Source organism: Physeter macrocephalus, chromosome 2 (genome assembly GCF_002837175.3).
Source record: "Physeter macrocephalus isolate SW-GA chromosome 2, ASM283717v5, whole genome shotgun sequence".
Classification (NCBI taxonomy): Eukaryota; Metazoa; Chordata; class Mammalia; order Artiodactyla; family Physeteridae; genus Physeter; species Physeter macrocephalus.
In genome coordinates this window covers 90,858,253-90,880,398 of record NC_041215.1, presented here as the reverse complement: position 1 = coordinate 90,880,398, position 22,146 = coordinate 90,858,253, and the positions used below count along the sequence as shown (strand labels likewise).

The 22,146-nt window shown below is 35.4% G+C and overlaps 1 protein-coding gene across 1 annotated transcript in view; it reads right to left on the bottom strand.

Moving 5' to 3' along the window:
* Positions 1–10,350: 10,350 nt before the first annotated feature.
* Positions 10,351–22,146, bottom strand: part of FSIP2 (fibrous sheath interacting protein 2) — a 114,836-nt gene continuing 103,040 nt past the window's right edge. The window contains exons 21-24 of the mRNA XM_007129656.2: positions 19,355–19,401; positions 16,201–16,244; positions 12,934–13,003; positions 10,351–10,487 (exon numbers count right to left, since the gene is read on the bottom strand). Coding sequence (XP_007129718.2) covers positions 10,351–10,487; positions 12,934–13,003; positions 16,201–16,244; positions 19,355–19,401 — 298 coding nt within the window. The remainder of the gene's footprint in view (positions 10,488–12,933; positions 13,004–16,200; positions 16,245–19,354; positions 19,402–22,146) is intronic.

Here is a 22,146-nt window from a genome sequence, read left to right as displayed (position 1 = left end):
TGCATAAGATTAGCAACATTGGGATAGCTAGCTTTAGGACAAGGTAAAAGAGGGAAGAAGTTAGTTTTATTATGAGGATGTGAAAATATATGAGAAAGGTTTATGCAGTGCAAGTATAATAAGAAAAAGTGAGGGAAACCTAGTATTTAAAGTCTAATTAATACTGTAAAATAAGAACAGTGCTACTGTGGAACACTAGTTTGAGGATTTAAAACTATAGTAGAGGTTAGTTTTCCATTATTCTATTTATTGGCCCTTTTTGCATCACTACAGTGTATGATAAAGAATATCCATAATAAAGAATTGCAGAAATTGTAAAAGATTGCATTTCTTCTGAATGGTCAATGAGGATTACAATTTCAGCCAGTCAGTTTTACTGCATTTCCATTCCCAGAGTCCAGTTTAAGAGGGTAACAGAAGAACTGTGTCTCACTGCCCACTCATTTCTTCTCATCATTGCCGTTTTCATTTACCTTTAAAAACGTTACATCAAGTTGTCTAGGTTTATCTAATGAAATAGGTCTTCCTGTTTTCTGCATTAGATGTGCCTAGTAACTCTTTTCATTTATTGATGCTTTTCTTGGTTCAGTTATTCTATGTCCAGTTCTAGTTAGATATAACATCTTCAGTTTCTCTAGAAGGGTGAGGGTTTTAAATTTCTTTTATTGTGGTAGAACATACAATATTTTTCATTTTAAACATTTTTAAGTGTAAAATTCAGTGGCATTACATTCCCAGTGTTGAGGAATCATCACCACTATTTCCAAAAATTTCTCAGTACTCCAAGTAGAAACTGAGACAATTAAGTAGTAATTGTAAGCAGTAATCTCCATTCCTACCTTCAACCCCTGTTCCTGGTAACCTTTAATCTACTTTTTAGGTCTATGCATTTGCCTATTGTATACAATACATAATTTAAGTAGAATAAATATTTGTCCTGTGTCTGGATTATTTCACTTATTTAGTATAATGTTTTAGAGGTTCATTTCTGTTATAGCATGTATAAGGGCTTCATTCTTTGATGGCTGAATAATATTCCACTATATGTGTATATCACATTGTTTTTGTCCATTCATCTGTTGACAATAGTTGTTTCCACCTTTTGGCAAATTATACTGCAATGAATGTTATTGTATAAGTATTTGAATTCCTGTTTTCAGAGTGGAATTGCTAAGTCATATGGTAATTCTATGTTTAACTTTTTGAGGAACCACCAAACTTTTCCACAGCAGCTGCAATTCCCAACAGCAATTTAAGAGTATTCTAATTTCTCTATGTCCTGGCCAACCCTGTCATTTTCCTTAAAAAAAAAAAAAAAGTCATCCTAGTATGTATGAAACAGTAACTCATTCTGGTTTTGATTTCAATTTCCTAATGGTTAATGATACTGCATGTCTACAAAAGCTTATTGGCCATTTTTGTATCTTGTTTGGAGAAATGTCTATTCAAGTCTTTGCCCATATTTTAATTGTTTTTTATTTTGAGTTGCATGAGTTCTTTATATATTCTGGATGTTACACCTTTATCAGATATATGATTTGAAAATATTTAAATATTTTCATCCATTCTACAAGTTGTCTCTTCACTTTCATGATAATATCCTTTGATGCACAAAAGTTTTTAATTTTGATGGAGTCCAGATATGTTGCTCACACTTTTGGTGTCATATCTAATAATCCATTGCCAAAAATATAAGAACATGAAGGTCTTTTCCATTTATTTAGTCCTTTTAAAATTTCTTTCAGAAACGTTATGAACTTTTTATTGTTTAAGTCTTTCATCTCCTTGATTGATTGATTATTATTATTTTATTTAGGTATGCTATTGTAGTGGGAATTGCTCTTAATTTGGGGGGGATTATTTATTTTAGGTGTATAGAAATACAATTGACTTTTTGTGTTTATATTCTGTCCTGTAACCTTGCCGAGTTCACTTATTAGTTATAGTAGCCTTCCTGTGGATTTGCATATTTGGGAATGTCTATTCACATCTGCAAATAGAGATAGTTTTACTTCTTTCTCTCCCACTTGGATGCCTTTTATGTCTTTTTATTGTCTAATTGCTCTGGTAAAAAAAAAGTTCTATTATGATGTTGTATAGTAGTGATGAAACAGGGCACTAAAAATCTCCCAACTAAGAAAAATCCAGGACCAGATGGCTTCAGTAGTGAATTATACTGAACACTTAAATGAGAATTAACACCAGTATTTCTCAAACTTTTCCAAAAATGGAAGAGGAAGGAACATTTCCTAACCTGTACTATGAGGCCAGCATTACCCTGACACCAAAGCCATGTAAGGACATCACAAGAAAAGAAAATTAAATACCAGTATATTTTATGAATATAAATGCAAAAATTCTCAACGAAAAACTAGCACACTGAATTTAATAGCATATTAAAAGGATTAGACCTCATGACTCAATGGGATTTATCCCAGAATGCAAGGAAGGTTCAACATGAGAAAACTAACCAATATGATACACTGTGTTATGGTTTGAATTGTGCCCCCTCCAAATTCATATATTGATTTTCTAACCTCTCTACCAAACAAAGTCACTTTATTTGGAAATAGGGTCATTGAGGATGTAATTATTTGTTGAGATGAAGTTGTAGTGGAGTATGGTGGGACCCTAATTCAATATGACTAATGTTATTGTAGAAGGAACATCATGTAAAAACCCAGACATACACAGGGAAAATCCAATGTGAAGACTGGAGTTATACTGCCCAAAGCCAAGGAACTCCCAAAAGCTAGAAGACAGGCTTAGAACAGATCCCGTTCTAATGCTTTCAGAGGAAGGATGGCCCTGCAAACTCTGATCTCAGAATTCTAGCTTCTAGAACCGTGAGACATTTCTGTTGTTTAAGCCATTCAGTTTGTGGTGCTTTGTAACAGTAGCCCTAAGTAACTAATTGGGACTACATTAATAGATTGAAGAAGAAAAGTGACATGATCATCTCAATGAACAGAGAAAAGGCATTTGACAAGATCCACCATTCCTTCATGATAAAAACATTCAGAAAACTAGGAATAGAAGGGAACTTCCTCAACATGATAAAGGGGATTTATTAAAAACCCACAGCTAATAACATCATACTCAATGGTGAAAAGTGGAAAGTTTCCTATTTTTTGGTCAATCTAGCTAAAAGTTTGTAAATTTTCATTTTTTCAAAAACACAAACATATGGCTTCATATATTCTATTGTTTTTCTAGTGCATATTTTATTTTTCTTCATTCTAATCTTTATTATTTCATTTTCTCTGCTAGCTTTGGGTTTATTTTGCTCCTCTTTCTAGTTCCTCAAGGTGTGAAGTTAAGGTTGTTGACTTGAGATCTTTCTTCTTTTTTTAATGTAGATGTTTACAGCTATAAATTTCCCTCTGAGCACTGCCTTTGCTGCATCCCATAAGTTTTGTTATGTTGTATCATTATTTTAATTTATTTATAAGTATTTCTAAACTCTTGAGATTGCTTCTTTGACTCATTGGTTAAGAGTATGTCGTTTAATTTCCACATATTTGTGAATTTTCCAATGTTCCTTACTGATATCTAGCATTACTCCATTGTGGTCAGAAAAGATACTTTGTTTGACTCAGTCTTTTAGAATTTATTGTGATTTGTTTTGTGGCTTAACATGGTCTATTCTGAAGAACATTCTGTGTGCCCTTGTGGATTCTCTTCCTGGGTGGGGTGCTCTATATGTCTGTTAGGTCTAATAATTTATAATTTTATTTTAGTCTTCTATAATACTTATTGATATTCTATATAGAAGTTATTCATTATTGGAAGTGGTATATTGAAAAACTGTTTCTCCTTTGAATTCTGTCATTATTTGCTTTATTTATTTTGGGGGCTCTGTTGTTTGGTGCAGATATGTTTATAATTGTTTTATTAATGAATAGACCCTTTTATCAATATATAATGCCATTTTTTGTCTCGTAACATTGACCTAGTCTATTTTGTCTGATATTAATATAGCAACCCAGGCCTCTTTTGGTTACTATTGGCATGGAGTATCTTTTTCCATCCTTTAAATCTATTCGTTTCTTTGGATCTAAAATGCATCTTCTGGAGGCAGTTTATAGTTGTATTATTATTATTATTTTTTATTCTATATGCCTCTGCCTTTTGATTAGAGAATATATTCCATTTACGTGTAAAGTAATTACAGATAGGGAAGGATTTTTCCATTTAACTATTTGCTGTGTGCTTACAGCTATTTTTATCCTTCACTTTCTTCATCACTGCCTTCTTTTGTGTGTTGTTGCTTTTTTTGTGATGAGCCATTTGACTATCTTTTTATTTTCTGTATATTTTTAGATGTTTTATTAACATCTAAAATGTTTATAAAATAACATTATTTTATTACCATACCATGGAGAGAATACATTTACAAATTTATAACATAATTTGAATTGATGTCAACATAACTTTAATGGCATGGAAAATCGCTTTTCTTATACAGCTTTATCTCCTCTTCTCCCCTGTACTTATTGTATGTAGAATACAATAAGGATTATAAAAAATATATACATGATGTGGCCAATACCATTGAATTATAATTTTAATGTATTTGTCTTCTAAATCCTATAGGAAAATATGGAGTTACAAACCAAAAATTAATAACATTGTCTTTTATATTTGCCTATGTATTTACCTTTACCAGAAAACTTTACTTTTTCACAAAGCTTTGAGTTACTGTTTAGCATCTTTTCATTTCAATCTGAAGGATTCTTTTTATAAATCCTTGTAGGGCAGGTCTAGTGATAACACACTCCCTCAGCTTATACCTGGCAATGTCTTAATTTCTCCCTATTTTAAGGACGGTTTTGTTTGACACAGAATTCTTAGTTGATAGTTTTTTTCTTTCAGCACCTTAAACAGGTCATCCTACTGTCTTCTGTCACACATAGTTTGATGAGAAATTACCTGTTAATCTTATTGAGGTTCCTTGTAAATGAATGTGAGGTGTCACTTCTCTCACTGTTTTCTTGATAGCTTGTCTTTTGACAGGTTGATTATAATGTTTCTTGGTGTGAGTCTATCCAATTTTGAAACTTAGGTTTGTAGATTCATGAATTTCGATAAATTTGGGATGTTTTGGCCATTATTTCTTCCCATATTCTTTCTGTCCTTTTTCTCTTCTCCTTCTGGGATTCACGTAATGCATATTTTGGTCTGCTGGACAGTATCACATAGGTCCTTATCTCATATATGTTTTTTAGGCTCTGTTTATTTTTCTTCATTTTTTTTCTGCTTCTCAGACTAAATAATTTCAATTTTTCTATCTTCAAGTTCACTGATTATTTCTTCTGTGTGTTTAAATCTTCTGTTGAACCCCTCTAGTGAATTTTCTATTTCAGTTATTGTACTTTTCATCTCCAGAATCTGTGTGGTTCCATTTTTTACAAGTTATTTATTATTATGATAAAAATACATAACAAAATTTACCCTTTTAACCATTTTTCAGCGGCCATGGCTCACGGGCCCAGCCGCTCCGCGGCATGTGGGATCTTCCCGGATCGGGTCACAAACCCGCGTCCCCTGCATCGGCAGGCGGACTCTCAACCACTGCACCACCAGGGAAGCCCCCTTTTAACCATTTTTAAGTGTGTAATTCAGTACCATTAAGTACATTTACAATGATCTGCAAACATTACCTCTATCCATTTCCAGAACTTTTTCATCATCCCCCAAAGAAACTCTGTACCCATTAATCAATAACTTCCCAATCCACGCTCTCTCCAGTTTCTGTTAACATCTGTTCGACTTTTCTCTGTGAATTTTCCAGTTTTGTGTAGCTCAGATAAGTGAAATCATACATTAACCTTTTTTGTGTCTGGTTTATTTCACTTAGTGTATTGTTTTCAAGGTTCATCCATGTTGTAGTGTATATCAGAATTTTATTCCTTTTTAAGGCTGAATAATATTTTATTGTACATTTATACTATATCTTGTTTATCCATTCACCTATTGATGAACATTTGGGTTGTTTCCACCTTTGGCTATTGTGAATAGTGCTGCTATGAACATTGGTGTACAAGTATCTGAATCCCTGCTTTCAGTTCTTTTGGGTATATACTGAGAAGTGGAATTAATGAAATATGTAGCAATTCTATGCTTAACTTCTTGAGGGACTGTCAAAATTTTCCATGGCGGCTGTTTGGTTCCCTTTTATAATTTCTACTTCTTTATTGATATTCTCATTTAGTTCACATATTATTTTCCTGATTTCCTTCAGTCTATGTCTATGTTTTCCTTTGGCTTTTTGAGGATATTTAATATAATTTTTCTATGGTCTTTGTGTAATTACTCCAAAGTCTGGACTCCCTCAGGGAGAGTTTCTTAATGTTAATTTTGTTCCTCTACAGGGGCTATATTTTTCCTGTTTCTTTGTATTCCTTGTGGGTTTTTTTGGGTTGTTTTTGTTGTTGAAAACTGGACATTTGCATATTATAATGTGGTAACTTGGAAATCAGATCTCCCTCTTTTCCGTGTTTTTTGTTTTTTTTATGTTTTTTGATTTTTGAAGGCTATAGTAGCCCATTTGTTTAGTGACTTCCCCAAACTATATTTTCAGAGGATGTGTTCCTCATCTTCTGTGGTCACTGAAGTCCCTGTTCCTTGTGTTAAGCTAGAGTTTTTATAGAGATTCCCTTGAACACCAGGAGCTAAAAAAAATACACACCCTAGTCTGTGCAGATTGGATCTATAAAGGGAACTACTTCGAATACTTAGGTAGGCTTACACTGAGCCTAAGGATTGGTTTGAGGTGAAAATTTAGGGTGTTTCATATCTTTTCTGAGCATGAGTTTTGTTCTGGGCATGTCCATGGCTTTCTAAATTCCTCTCATGGGTGGTTTTGAATGCCTTAGTTTCTTAATGAAACTCCCTAACTTTTGTTCCAGGGCTTTTGGAATCTGTTTTATGTTTCCATCACATTTTTCCCCCTAAGCATCTGTGAGTTGTTAATTTGGCTTACAGTTTTTTTGAGCTATGCCTACTGCTTTTCTGGTCTGAGATCCCAGTTAAGCTGAACAGGGACAAGTGCTTTTCTACATTTCAGGCAGCTCCCAGTTTGTAACAGACAAACACAATAATTTTCCAATGAAGTCTGCTCTGCTTCCTTCAAAAGCAGGGACCAAGGACTTACACAAGGAATGCAAGTTTCTTTCTTTAAGACTGCTACTGTGCTGGGGACAGGGTGGGGCAAGGGCAGTAAAAACATCATAAATCTTTGCTACCATTTGAAAGTTACCTTTTTCTTGATTCAATGTTTGATTAGTTACTGTAAACCTTTAACTGTTTTCCAGAGTTCTGAAAAGTTGGGTTTGACAGTTTTTGCTTGTCAGTGTTTCTGTGGGGGGATGGGAACTTCGAGGTGTATACTCCATTTTGCTGCAATCTGGACTAATGGTGAGGTTTTCATAAATGTGACTACCACGTGTTCTGAAAATATGTCTGGATCCATTTTGATTGGCTATTTCTAAGGTAATAAACAATTTTTACTGGAAATTCAACCTCACATTAAGTCTTGATCTAACTTGCTTTTTCCAACTTTCTTTTTCTAACTCAAGGTATATTTTAGCACAATGCTCATGTGCCTTCTCAGCAATGTATTCAATAACCAAATTACTAAAAAGATGAATATTTGAACCTTATGTATTAATTTTTTGTACTAAAATTTGAAACTTCCCTAGTAAAATTTATTGCTTTTGTTTGGCCTCACTGCACGGATTGTAGGATTTTAGTTCCCTGACCAGGGATTGAACCCAGGCCCTCAGCAATGAAAGCTCCAAGTCCTAACCACTGGACTGCCAGGGAACTCCCAAAGTTCATTATTTTTAGAAATATATGTGCCTTTAATATCAAACTCAGTTAGTTTATGGGTCCCAAATTTTCATAGTACATGAGTCAGGAAACTACCACCCATGGGGTAAACCTGGCCTGCCATCTATTTTTGACAAGCCTGCAAAGTAAGAATGGTTTTACAAGTTTTTAATCACTGGAAAAAAATGATGTTCTTGGGTGTAAAAATGTAAAAAACCCTCAAATTTTACTTTTCATAAATATTCATTGAATTCCAGCCACATTCACTCATTCATATATTGTCTATGGTTGCTTTTGTGCTAGCAAGGCATGAAATAGTTTTGACAGAGACCATTATGCCCTGCAAAAGTATGATGTTTACTATCTAGCCCTTCACATAAAAGGTTTGCCAGCCTCTGTACAACAGAAACAGAGTCAACAACCTGAGAACTCATTCCCATGCCTTATGGATTAAGAGGTATTCTTCAGATTCAAAAGCTCGTTACTTATAGAAATTTAAGCTACTACAGATTTTATCAGGTAATATGCATTTTTTCCCACTAAGTTATCTAAACAGTCACAAAGTTTCATTTAACACATGACATAACAGAAGCTTTTTGGGATTAAGGTTTTTCCTAGAACTTAAATTTATCAATAATTTAAACCACTTTTTCCATAATTTTGACAGCTTCAAGAATTCTGAACTTTATGCTTCTTTCTCGAGTTGGAGAAAATTGGAAATCTCCTTTATCATTAAAAACCTTCTATCAGAGAGTACATTACTCTTATATGTTAAATCTTTAATTAGAGACTTATGTGAACCAGAATGCCTTAAAATCAGAGTGCATTTCAGCTGATAAAGATTTGCTTATTTCCTTATCAACTTTTGAAAACAAGGATGAGAACTTTGATAAAAAACATTTTACACTAAAATCTTCTGTTATGTTAAAAGGCAACCTAAAAGTATGTGATTTCTGAAGCTGGGGAGCATCAGTGGTTTGTTTGGACGACATCTGTAAGGATACTTTCAATACCACTGTCAATTTATGCACACTGGAAGAATTAGTTCTCCTGAAAATTGTTTTGATCTGGACCGCCAGTCATTTCTCATCAACTATCATTTTTGAAAAGGTCTACATCTATAGGGTACATCATTTTGTATGATTGAGATCAAATAAATTATAAGAGATTATTACAAATAGACTACATTACTGAGTAGCTTCATCATCACTGGAATGTAAAAATTCTTTATAATTACATTTTTTCCCTCTAGAGCTATCTGTCATAACCTCACTGACTAACTTTATTAAAGGAAATCCAATTTTGTGGAACAAAATGTTCTCAAGATGTTTCTGCTTTAGCGCTGGCTACTGTCAAGAAGATTATAGATAAAAGGTACCACAGTCTTTAAAAAGGTATGAGTCAGCATTAGGGTAGATAGTGATGATGACTGAAATTCTTTACTGTTTGGTCCACCTTTTTTATGTTTTAAACAAGACTTTTAGAATCCAGAGGCAAACATGCTGAACGAAGTTGGATCCATGTCACAAAGTAGCAAGTTAACTGATTTTGAAAAAATAGATAGCACTAACTATCCATCTTGTTAAGTTTTCCTCAGTGCTTTTTATGTTCTCACAAATAGAATCTTTATATCTATATTCATATAAGGTATCTATATAAAGGATTTAATAACTTTATTGACCAACAATTTGTGTATTGATGGTATTTTATCCACAAAAGGTACCTTGTCATAAAAGGGATTTTTAGTCACAGGGTCATTTTATGTATAATATTTTATGCACAATAATTCTTTACTTTTTTTTTTCCTCTCACTGTTGTGGCCTCTCCCGTTGCGGAGCACAGACTCCGGACGCGCAGGCTCAGCGGCCATGGCTCACAGGCCTAGCCGCTCCGCGGCATGTGGGATCCTCCCGGACCGGGACACGAACCCGTGTCCCCTGCATCGGCAGGCGGACTCTCAACCACTGCACCACCAGGGAAGCCCCAATTCTTTACTTCTTGATGGTGTTTTATCTGTAGTTGGATCTTTTTGGGAGGTGTTTTATAAACGGATGAAATTTTATCTGCAGGTGGTATACTTTTATTTGAACATCCAAACACATCTTTTATAGTGAACCAGTCAGTTTCATAGCTGTGTCATAGAATTAAGCTTGAGTTTCATCTCAGTTTGCTAACTATTTTGGTGAACATACCCTCTAAAAATTTAACAGGAAAAATTCAAGTTCATTTTCTGATGGGTAATGAGGGCTAACTGGTTTACTAGGTACACTTTTTGTCTCTTTATCTTCATGGCATGTATGTATTGAATAATACTAGCACTCAGCATCTTCTTATACCAAAATGCTTATCAAAAGCATTATCAAAACTTTCTCTCACCCAGGTCTCTAATTATACGTCTCTTGCTTTTAATATTTTGCTCAGCATTACAAGAATCATCTTACAGGACACTATGTTATGTTTTAAAAAACATTTTATTTTCTAAGGGAAGTAAGCATAGTTATATCAGGTATAGAAACTTCAGTGCTTGTCCTGGTGAGGTGGTGAGGAAGATTTGGAAATATTGGTGTTAGTTCGAGAAAACACCTTTGACAGAGCTGAAGATACTTTTGCCAGCATTTTAGATCCTTGTTTAGGAATACTAGGCTTGGGAGTTTCTGTGGACAAAGCAAAAAGAGTAGTATAGATATTTATTAGACATTCTAGTTGAGGCAGCTATACTATACAATTGATTATTTAGAATTCAAAAACTGACATTTATAGAATAATTTATGGGATTAAAAAAGAAAGATTCTTTTGATTTGATTCTTCCAACACTCCTGTGAAGGAAACAGGAAAAATATCTCCATTTTTGTATATGAATCTTGGTGAGGTCAGAAACCTTGCCTAAGGTCACATGAGGAGTGGCCAAGTTTGGACAGGGAACAGCTTTCTGACTCTCATGGCATTATTATATGCTGCACTCTGATACTTTGTTAATCAGGTGTACAAAGAATACCTTTCTTTTTCTAGCAGAAAAACCTCTGAAAAAGTCTGATGAGCTAAACTCACACGGAAAGTAACTTTCAACGCTATACAGTGAAGGTGTCTATTTCAGAGTGCTCACTTGAAAACAGAAGTGCATTAAAACTGCTATAATTTCTCACCACTTTGGGTAAATTTTTAGTTGACTAACTTCAAGTGTTTTTTTTTTTGTCATGTGACAGAAGACTGTATAGATAATAAAAATTTCCATTTGGATTCATTTTTCTATATCACTTCTTAAGGGCATGGACTCTCAGAATATCATAATATAATTTAACAAAATGAATATTTTACATGTAAAGAGAAGTAAATATGTACTTTTCTGAAACTTTATGATAGGATGTGATAGGACATGAAAACACACATGATAGTAAAAGCCCATCTTTTCTTAATTCCAGTACATGCCAAAGTTCATGACTATACCTCTTGCAGTTACCTAGATTTGTCTTTTCTAGCAAGGTAATCTTCTATTGTTAAAGCTAAGATAGCCAACAGCAGTTTTAAAACTAAGAAAGCCAACAGAATAAAAAATAAAAATGTATGTTTAGGTTTTTACTGTGCTATAAAAAGGAAAAAGCCAAAATCTGCAGCAGATAAGACAAAAGCATGAATGAAAGAGAAAGATGTATATCCTGAAAAGGCAAGATAAAAATTTTACTAACATGACTGAGGCATTGATACAAGGCTTCTGAAATTCTCGCTGGAGAGGTAAGAGTTAATGTTCTGAAAACTTGGTGGTCTTGTTAAAATGCAGATTCCTGGGCATCATTACTCCAAGATGCTAACTTAGCCAGCTAGAGAGGGTCCATTGTTAAAAAGTGTTCTGGGTGGTTCCAGTATAAAGCAGTTCCTAGAAACACAATGAAAACACTGCCCAAATCCACATTCACTATTAGATGACTGGTGGGTTACTGGTGTCCTAGGTTAATAGCATCATTCCCAGAGAGAATAGTGAACCCTTGTGTTTATCAGTTAATAGCTCTTTTCACAGTAAAACTTTAAGCTATCTTTGTCATTGAGGACATAATTCTGGGATACAATGGCAACTATATGGAACCACAATGTAGAGGGAAGAAAGAATGTTGGGTCAGAGTCAGAAGATATGTTTTTGAGCCCTAAAAGCTCTCCATTTGTTGGCTGTATAACCTCAGACAGTTATTTACCTCCATTTTCTCATTTGTAAATTAGGGCTCTAAGACTTGCAGAGGGAATATAATATGGTGTAGGAGATATGAACAAGTTTGGTTTGGTCCATAAAGTGTTTTGCATTACTTGATAAAACTTGAAAGTTAGGAATTTTCACATATAACTTCCATTTCCAGTTTCTTTTGAAAAATGCTAGGACCTGAATTAGAAGGCCTAGCAACAATCCAGCATGCCAATGACTGGACCTGAGTAACAGCTCCCTTCTTTAAATGGTGCATGCCATCTCCAGTGGACCACAGACCCCTGCTCAAAATACTGCTCTTGTTTGTTACCTACCTAGCTCCTGTGAACATTTGATTACGTGAACTGTGGTCATGTTGAATGAGCTTAGGCTTTGAAGTCGGACAGATCTGTATTTGAATCCCAGCTCTGCAGCTTACTAGCTTGGGGTAACCTTGAGTAACCTACTCTCACTTTCTCTTTAGTAAAATGAAGATAGCTGATACCTATTCAACATTAGTTCCGTTATCTATTACTCCTTTGGTTTAAGAATTGCATAGTAAACTGCAAATGGAAATAATATCTTACTATTTATATTTTTATATATAGCAATCTCATATTGATAATACATGTCAATACTGCAAGGGAGAAACTACCCATTCTAGGAGTAATGTTTAAAGGATAGTGTGTATATATATATATAGATATATATATATTTTTTTGCATTACGCGGGCCTCTCACTGTTGTGGCCTCTGCCGCTGCGAAGCACAGGCTCTGGACACGCAGGCTCAGCGGCCATGGCTCACGGGCCCAGCCGCTCCGTGGCATGTGGGATCCTCCTGGACCGGGGCATGAACCCGTGTCCCCTGCATCGGCAGGCGGACTCTCAACCACTGCGCCACCAGGGAAGCCCAGGATAGTATATTTTGTACCTGAAATGACTTCTTTTGAGGAATTCACACTACCAAGAATATTCTTGTTTCCTTCAAATATGGTGATAAACTGCCAAGACAAAATAAAGTATTGACTCAATCTCTTGTTGGATACTACACACTAGAGATACCTAGAAATCCTCGAGATGTAGCATAATCATTACAGCATTTTATATAATTTCTGTGTTCTGCAGTCACAAATAATTATTCTCTGAAACTTAGACTCATACTTTTTGCCAATTGTGATGGCTAGGATTGACCCTTATCATAGATATGGGCCTTGGCTACCAAATGATGATTAAAAGTTCAGGCATGTTAAAAGTGACAAAAAATGTCAGTTCTGTCTCTCCCCCCTCCCCTTTTGGATGAATTGGAGTGAGAAGTAAGTTATACATTCTTTTCTGATAATAGAGATAAGAGAAGGAAAATGGATATTTACTATATAAGCCCAATTTCCTTTTATGGAAATTTTAGCAATTTTGGAATCTAGAGAAGTAAAGTGGGTGTGTGGAGCTAGGGTAGGGAACATGGCTCAGGTACTGGTTTTACTCTGTAGGTCTTTATCATATCTTTGAATGCAAAGGGAGCAATTGTCCCAGAAAGGCATAAAATAGCCTGGGACAGGTACCTGGGTTTCACTGTAACTATTCTATAATGCTAGCAATTTAAAAAGTAAAAGTCAATGAAGTAAGGCTAAATACATGTAACATAAAATGTACTGTATATAGATTATGTAAAGACTACCAGATATAAATGAGTTTTACCACAATTCCTCCAAAAGGACTTGAGGTAGTTTATGTATTGAAATATTTTGAATACGATGCCTGAAGAAAAAAATGGAGCAGAGACTACCTAAAGAATTTATTCTCAGCATTGGCTTCACAGTAGAGTTATCTGTGGAAAATTTTTTAAAAATATGAATACCTGGGTCCCATACCACCACTGGAATTGAAATCCTTGAGGGTGGGGCAGATATTGATATTAAAAAAAAATCATGGCTCTAATTTGTGAGAATTAGAGTTGATAATCCCTAATCTATAAGTAGGGAGCAGATGCTCCCTACTTATGAGATGAGTAATATACTTAAGTTCCGCTAAGAACTTCTAGCGTTGCATTAGATTCAGGGGTATTTGCTATTACTTCGTGGAACATTGTTAAAATCACTTAAGGTTTTTGTCTGAAAATTTCGAAATCTTGGCTATGTTGGAGTTGGCATCTCTTGTCCTTTCCCTTGAAAGTGGTAGACACTGTCTTAGTTCTTTGTATGTTAAGTAATATTGGATTGTATCCTGAGCATTTTAAACAATTTATGTGATTCTAAGAACTGTTAAAATCCTTTGTAGAAGGTTGATTTTTTTAAAGTACATAATTAACCCATTAAGTTTCAGACCACACATCCTACTCTGCCTTCTATGGCTGTGGTTCCAATGTAAGTTCAGTTTTCAAAGTCTTGGTGGTATTTTTTAGTGTATACCACTATTAAGACTGTAGTTCAAGTTCTCATAGCCTTTTGTCTATAGAACTTCAGGTCAGTTCCTGGCATGCACATCTCAGGAGACAATTTATAAACAGATTTGGAGGGATTCCTTTTTTGATATCCCTCCTCTCTTTGATTTCTTTTAGTGTCTCTGACTCTCAGCAGTCCCCTTTTCTGGTTCTATGCCTAGAATGCTGTGTGCTTCAAGCCTTCCTGTGTGCTGTCTCACACATCCCATGACTGTATCCATGTCTGGGATAAATTAACAAGAGAAAGCAGAGAAAAAAGTAGCACATTTCCCCCTAATGTTCTTCAGGTTACTGGAGTCTTTTTCCTAATTCCTCTGGTCAGAAGGATTTTCTTTCAGTCTTAAGTGCCTCACAGCCTTTGCTGCCATTGTTGTGTAGCTTCATGGCTGAAACTTACCATGTGGCAGGGGCAGAAGAGGGGGAAAAAGTGGGCTTCCCTATTTTCCATTTCATAGGAACTTCCTAATTCTGGTAAGAGAGCAGTGGATTCTCTTGGAGCTTTCTTATTTTCCATTCCCTCTGTATAATTACAGGATTTGAACTGCCCTGGGTCTATGCTAGGAGATGTGAGAGGAAAAAACCCAGGAAACTCATAATGGTATTATTTTTTGAGTTTTGATTTCCCTCCTCAAACTCCTGCTATTATTTACTTTTCAGAACCCTCAGTAGTTGTCCAAAGTTTTTAGTTTTAATCAGTGAGAGATACAGGTGGAATGTGCTTACTCCACCTTACTCAGAACTGGACTGAATAACAACTTTAGTTATAGTTTTACCATGGAAAAAGCAGTAAGTAAGGAAAAGGGCAAGAACCAAAAGGGTCCAGATTAGCCTGCAATTCACTTTGGCACAAGGAATGGCCTGTCATCAGACTAGAGATTGTCTCCCCTTTAGTGCCATATGATTTTACTTGGAAAATATGGCCTAAGTGCAGCCTGAGGTTGTCAAATAGATGTTTATGTTCAAAAATGAAGATTAGGTTGAGTGAGGAACTAACCCAGCATCTTTAGATATGTGGCAAAAGTTATCTTAAGTATGAGTTGTAAGATATGGTTCTGAAAATTACTCTGATAATGAGAAGTGACTGGATAATCCATGGACTGTAATGTCATGGGGTTGGGGAGATTTGCTTAAAAATGGGATTAAATTGAGCCAAGAAACAAACAAAACAGAAGAGGATTTGTAGCTTGAGCACTCATTGGAAGCTTTCTAAAAAGGATTAGCAAAGAGGACACTTTCTGAGTTTACACTGGAGAACAACTGGGACTTTTGGAAAACTGCCTTTAGACAGTCAGTCCTTAGGAATACAAAGAAATGATGGAATCAGCCATTATTTCTTATAAACTGCTCTCTTCCATTTTTGCTTGTATTTCCTCCCTGCCTCCACCAAGTCCCTCACTTGGGTCTACCTGCCCTAGGCAGGGCCAAGTGACTCACTCCCTCTAGGATTTCCTCCAGAGACTGCAGTAACAGAGCTAAGGAATGGAATTGCAATTAGGTGCTAGGGAGGAACAGTGGCTTATCCTGTGCACTTAAGCAAGGAGTGATAACTTAACCCTAAGGTGAGAATTAATGGATTTCTTGGGTACCACCGACAAGTCTCAGCCAGGAGGAGAGATCTGAGCATGAAGAAATTGCAAATAGGGGAATGCTTCCTGATGCCTCTCAAATAGCACCACGTAGTCCCTGGTTTGAACTTGAAAATTGGGCTATGTTCACCTGGAATCCATGTATTCTAATTAGAGGATATTGAAAAATATTTACCTTAACATTGTTTGAATTTTCTGGCCTTTGTTCCCGAGAACTTGCTGTAGAGGGGGGAAAAATAGTATTTTTTCTGAGGCATAAATAGTGTTGACACAAATCTGATCTTATTGTTTTTCACCAAAAAGTCACAGAATTTAGGCTGATAGAAGAAATTATTATTATTTTTAGTGTACAGACAATGTGAACAAAACTGAAATAGGTGGGATCGCTAGAATTCTGTGGCATATCTTAGCCCTTCTTTTAGAAATTATGAAAGATGAAGTGTGATGTGGTAGGAAAGGCAGATTCTGTAACTTAGTAGGTATACATTTATGCATGGCCACTCAATCTCTACGGGCCTATTTATTTTACATGTAAAATGAGAAGTTACCCTGTAGGTGATTCCTAAGGGCCTTTCTAGCTTTAACACTCTTTGATTCTACATAGCTAATTAAAAGCAGATAATTGGAACAAAGAGAAAGGTGCTAGTCTTATGAAATACTCTGAGTGAAAATCAGGAGAATTTTGAGGCAATACCAAGAAGAAACCTTGTGGAGTTGCACAGAACTAAAAGTTACCTAAATTTCAGGGGAGGTCAAGACACCAGTAGAATTCAACCCAAGGAGGTAGAAATGGTACTGTGAGATAAGTTTCATAAAGACCCCAGCTAACGTGTTAGGGAGTCAGAAAACCCGAGTTTGAGTCTTGGCTTCACTACTTAGAGCTGTGTGAATATTGGCAAATTTAATCTAACTTCTCTCCCAGTTTCCTCCTATGTAGAATGTGAATAAGACTATCTTCCTGCCTGTCTCTCAAGAGGACTCAATGAGATATCTCATATGTAAAAAGTATGCATTTTATAGACATGCGATCATCAAGAGTCAACACATGCGATTACTCTCTGAATTACCCTTTGAGTCAATGTAGGTTCTGGAAAAAAATAGTAAAACCTCAATTAACTCATATATGATAAGAGCTGATTATCTGACTTATCTGAGAAAATTGGTAAAATTTCATTGTTGGTTGATAATATTTCTAAAGTGTCTGACTCTATATTGCATATAGCTGAACTGACTTTTGCTTTTAAATGACTGAGGACATTTGGGTTCACTACCAGGACTATTAGTCCAAACACCAGTTTTTATGTTTCCAGATTAGATGGCTATCAACTTTCCAGGACATACTAGGAATTTGTTTTGATGAAGAGTCACAGAAAATTTCCTGCTAATTCAGGATCTAACATAATCAGATTTATTTGAGATTTTCTCCCATATTCTATATAAAACTATAAACTAAAATTAGGAATGTATGTGTTCAACCCTAAGCTTGTCACTGAACTCCAGACTGAAATATCCTATTGCTTATGTGACACCTCAACTTAAATATCTAATATCTAATACCTTAACATAACAAAACAGAATTCTTGTGCACCCTCCTTAGATTCCCATAGTCTCTCCTATTTTACTAACTGCCTCCTCCTACTATATGCCTGTTTTAGGCTCTTGGGAATATAGCTGTGATCTTCATGGAGCTTACATTCTAGAGGGAGGTAGTGAAAAAACAATTAATTAAAACATACAGTCTGGCATATAGTAATAAATGCTAGGGAGAAAAATAGCAAAGCAGTGGAATATGTAGTGCCATCTTGAGAATGAGGTTACAATTTCAAAAAGTGGTCAAAGAAGATGTCACTGAGAAGGTGACATTGGAGCAAAGTTCTGAAGGTGAGGAATGAGCAATGTAGATACAGAGGGAAGAGTACTACATGAGGATCAGCAAGTGCAAAGACCCTGAATTCCTGGAATATTTGAGGAACAGCAAGAAGGTCAGTGAGGCCTGAGCAGAGTGAGCCAGAAAGAGAAACAGAGGAGGAGGTTAGAGAGGTAATAGGGGTTTGGAGTGATGTCCAGATGATGTAAGGTTTTGCAAGCCATTGTAAGTTCTTTGGCTTTTGTCCCAGATGAGATGGGAAATACTTATACCTGGAATTATCTTTGATGCCCTGCCTCAAGTTACAGTGTAAATTCTTTGAGATCAAGGACTTTGTCAGTTTTGTTCACACATGGGATTTTAGAACACAAAGGAGGTGCTCAGTAAAATCTTTGAATGAATGAATGAACAAACGATTGAATTGGACAGCTGCAATATTACTGAAGGATATAAGAATTAAGCTGGATCATTGCAACAAAGTTGGAAAAAACAAAACACTGAATTTAGGGTCAGGAGCATTGGGATCTAGACTGTGTTCTGCCTCTGACTCAAAGTAATCTTGGACATTTTCTCACCTTGAGCTCGAGTTTCCTCATGTAAACAATGAGGGGTGTTATAGTAAGTGATTTCTGTCTAACTCTAGCAGCCTAGGATTCCATAATACAGGAATCATACAGTGATTATTTTGACCCCTGGTTATGGTACATTTATAGAATTTTGGCATGCTTACGGTTACTCTATGAATCCCATCTTAATAAAAATGATTTCCACTTCCAAGTTGAGAGAATATGTTTCTTAAGTAACAACCTGAGTGAGTTGTATGTTTGAAATAGCCAGGGTAAACCTGTGGTTCAAATTTCAAGGCCACTTTATAGTAAACGTGACACTCAACCTCTTGGGCATGCTACCATTGTTAGAACCACATTAATCATCTGAGGTTTCAACAGAGTGCCAAACAGTCCTCACACAAATGTTTTAAGCAGTCAGTACAATTATAGATTAAAAAAACAACAACAAAGTGAGGTCCATACTAGCCATATTTAAATGTAAGCAAATAAATTTAGTTTTAAAAGCCTTTTTTGGGGTACATTTTGATAGGGTTAAGCACAAATGAAGGATAACTTCTCAAAGAAATTGTTAAATCCTAGTATCATGGGTTCTGGTTCAGCTAGAAACTATCATATGATATACCCTGATTTTGTGAATATTTCTCACAGGAGTATGGTAAATATAAATTCATATTATCATACCATATTCTTGACCAAAATCATTAATAAGACAAACTAGCTGACTTATTTTAACACCTGTGTGATGTAGTACTGGATCACTTCTAAAAGTAGATAAGCTCATAGGAAAAAAAAATGTATCAACTTCAGGTTTGATAACTAAAAAAACTGATCAAAGCAGTAGAGTGTCCTTTTGAATACTTTCTACTTTAAATAAAGAAATACAAAAATCCAACCTTCCATAATTTTAGTACTTTTATCTGCCATACAATCTTCAGTCTCACTAAAACAAAAGAAAAAAATATATTTAATTTTTTTGTGTATTTAATGAATCAAGAAATTACTGGTTAAGTAAAAGAACAATCTGTCAGTCATTCTTCATATGGAAGTAAACCTGGAAGAGTGTATCACTGAGTTTCCAAATTGAATGCAAATTATTTCTAAATCGACTCTTTTTTCCCAACTTTTAAAATTTTGGTTAAATACACATAACATAAAATTTACCATCTTAACCATTTTTCAGTGTACAGGTCTATGCTTGAGTACATTCACATTATTGTGCAACCATCACCACCATTCGTCTATAGAACTTTTTCATTTTCCCCAATTGAAACTCTGTACTCCTAAATACTAACACCGCATATTCCTCTCTCTCCATCCCCTGGAACCAATCTTCTACCTTCTGCCTCTGTGATTTGACTACTTAGATATCTCATATAAGTGGAATCATGTAATATTTGTCATTTTGAGACTGACTTATTCACTTAGCATAATGTCTTCAAGGTGACATATAGCATGTGTCAGGATGTCCTTCCTTTCTAAAACTGAATAGTATTCTGCTGAATGTATGTACCATATTTTGTTTTTCCATTCATCCATCAATGGACTCTTGTGCTGCTTCCATGATTTGGCTATTGTGAATAATGATGCTATGAATATGAGTGTAAAAATATCTGCTTGAGTCCCCATTTTCAATTCTTTGGGGTATATACCCAGAAGTAGAATTGCTGGATCATATGGTTACTCTATATATTTAACTTTTTAGAGAAACTCTCACACTGTTTTCCATAGTGACTGCACCATTTTAAATTCCCAGAAGCACTGTACAAGGGTTCCAGTTTCTTCACATTCTTGCCAACGTGTTATTTTCTGAAAAATTTTTTGATAACAGCTATCCTAATGGGTGTGCAATAGCATCTCATTATGGTTTTGACTTGCATTTCCCTAATGATTAGTGATGTTGAGGATCTTTTTGCATGCTTATTGCCCATTTGTACATCCTCTTTGTAGAAGTATCTATTCAAGTCCCTTGCCCAATTTTTAATCAGGTTGTTTGGTTTTTTGCTGTTGTTGAGTTATAGGAGTTCTTTATATATTCTGGATAGTGATCCCTTATCAGACATATGACTTGAAAATATTTTCTCCCATTCTATGTGCTGACTTTTCACTCTGTCCTTTGAAGCACAAAAGTTTTTAATTTTGGTTAAGTCAGACTTATCTAATTTTTCTTTTACTTGCTTGTGCTTTTAATATCATACCCAAGAAACTATTGTCAAATCCAGTGTCATGGGGCTTTCCCCCTATGTTTTCTTATAAGAGTTCTATAGTTTTATGTAGGTCTTTGATCCATTTTGAATTAGTTTTTATACACAGTATAAGGTAAGGGTCTAACTTCATTTTTGTTTGTGTGTGGTTATCTAGTTTTCCCAACACTGTTTGTTGAAAAGACTGTTTTTTCTCCATTGGGTGGTCTTGGTATGCTTATCAAAAATTATTCGACCATATATTAAGGATTTGTTTCTGGGCTCTTTATTCTATTTCATTGGTCTACATATCTGTCTTCATGTCAGCACCACACTGTTTTGATTACCATAGCTCTGTAGTAAGTTTTGAAATCAGGAAGTCCAAGTATGTTCTTCCTTTTCAAGATTGTTTTGGCTGTTAGGAGTCCTTTGAGATACTATATAAATTCTAGAATGAATTTTTTCTTTTCCTGCAGAAAAAGGTCATTAAGTATTTTTATAAGGATTCATTTACTCTGTAGAATCCTTCGGGTAATATTGAAATCTTAACAGCCTATTTCCATTAATCTGTGTCTCCTTTAATTTCCTTTAGGTATGTTTTGTAGTTTTTGGTGTACAAATCTTTTGCTGCTTGGTAAGTCTATTCCTAAATATTTTATTCTGTTTGATACTAGTGCAGATTGAATTTTTCTTAACTTCATTTTTGGATTGTTCATTGTGTATAGAAATGCAATTGTCTTCTTCTGTGTTGATTCTATATCCAGCAACTTTGATGAATTCATTTATTTGTTCTAAAAGTTTTCTTTCTTTTTTGTATGGAATCTTTAGGGTTTTCTTTTCTTTTTTTTTTTTTGTGTGGTACGTGGGCCTCTCACTGTTGTGGCCTCTCCTGTTGCAGAGCACAGGCTCCGGACGTGCAGGCTCAGCAGCCATGGCTCACGGGCCTAGCCACTCTGTGGCATGTGGAATCTTCCCAGACTGGGGCACAAACCCGTGTCCCCTGCATCGGCAGGCGGACTCTCAACCACTCTGCGCCACCAGGGAAGACCTAGGGTTTTCTACATATAAGATGATGCCATCTGTGAACAGAGCTCACTTTACTTCTCATCCAATTTAGATGCCTTTTATTTCTTGCCTAATTGCTCTGGCTATGACTTCTGGTAATATACTCAACAGAAGTGATAAGAGTGGGCACCCTTGTCTTTTTCCTGAGCTTAGAGGAAAATCCTTCAGAATTTCACTGTGAGTACAATAATGTTAGTTGTAGTTTTTCCATATATGGCTTTTATTATTTCAACGTAACTTCCTCTTATTTCTAGTTTGTTAAGTGTCATTATCATGAAAAGGTGTTGAATTTTGTTAAATGGTTTTTCCTGCATTAGTTTAGATAAGAATGTGTTTCTTTTTCCTTCATCCTGTTAATGTCTTGTGTTACACTGACTGATTCTCATATGTTGAACTTCCCTTGTATTCCTGGGATAAATCAACCTTAGTCATCGTGTATA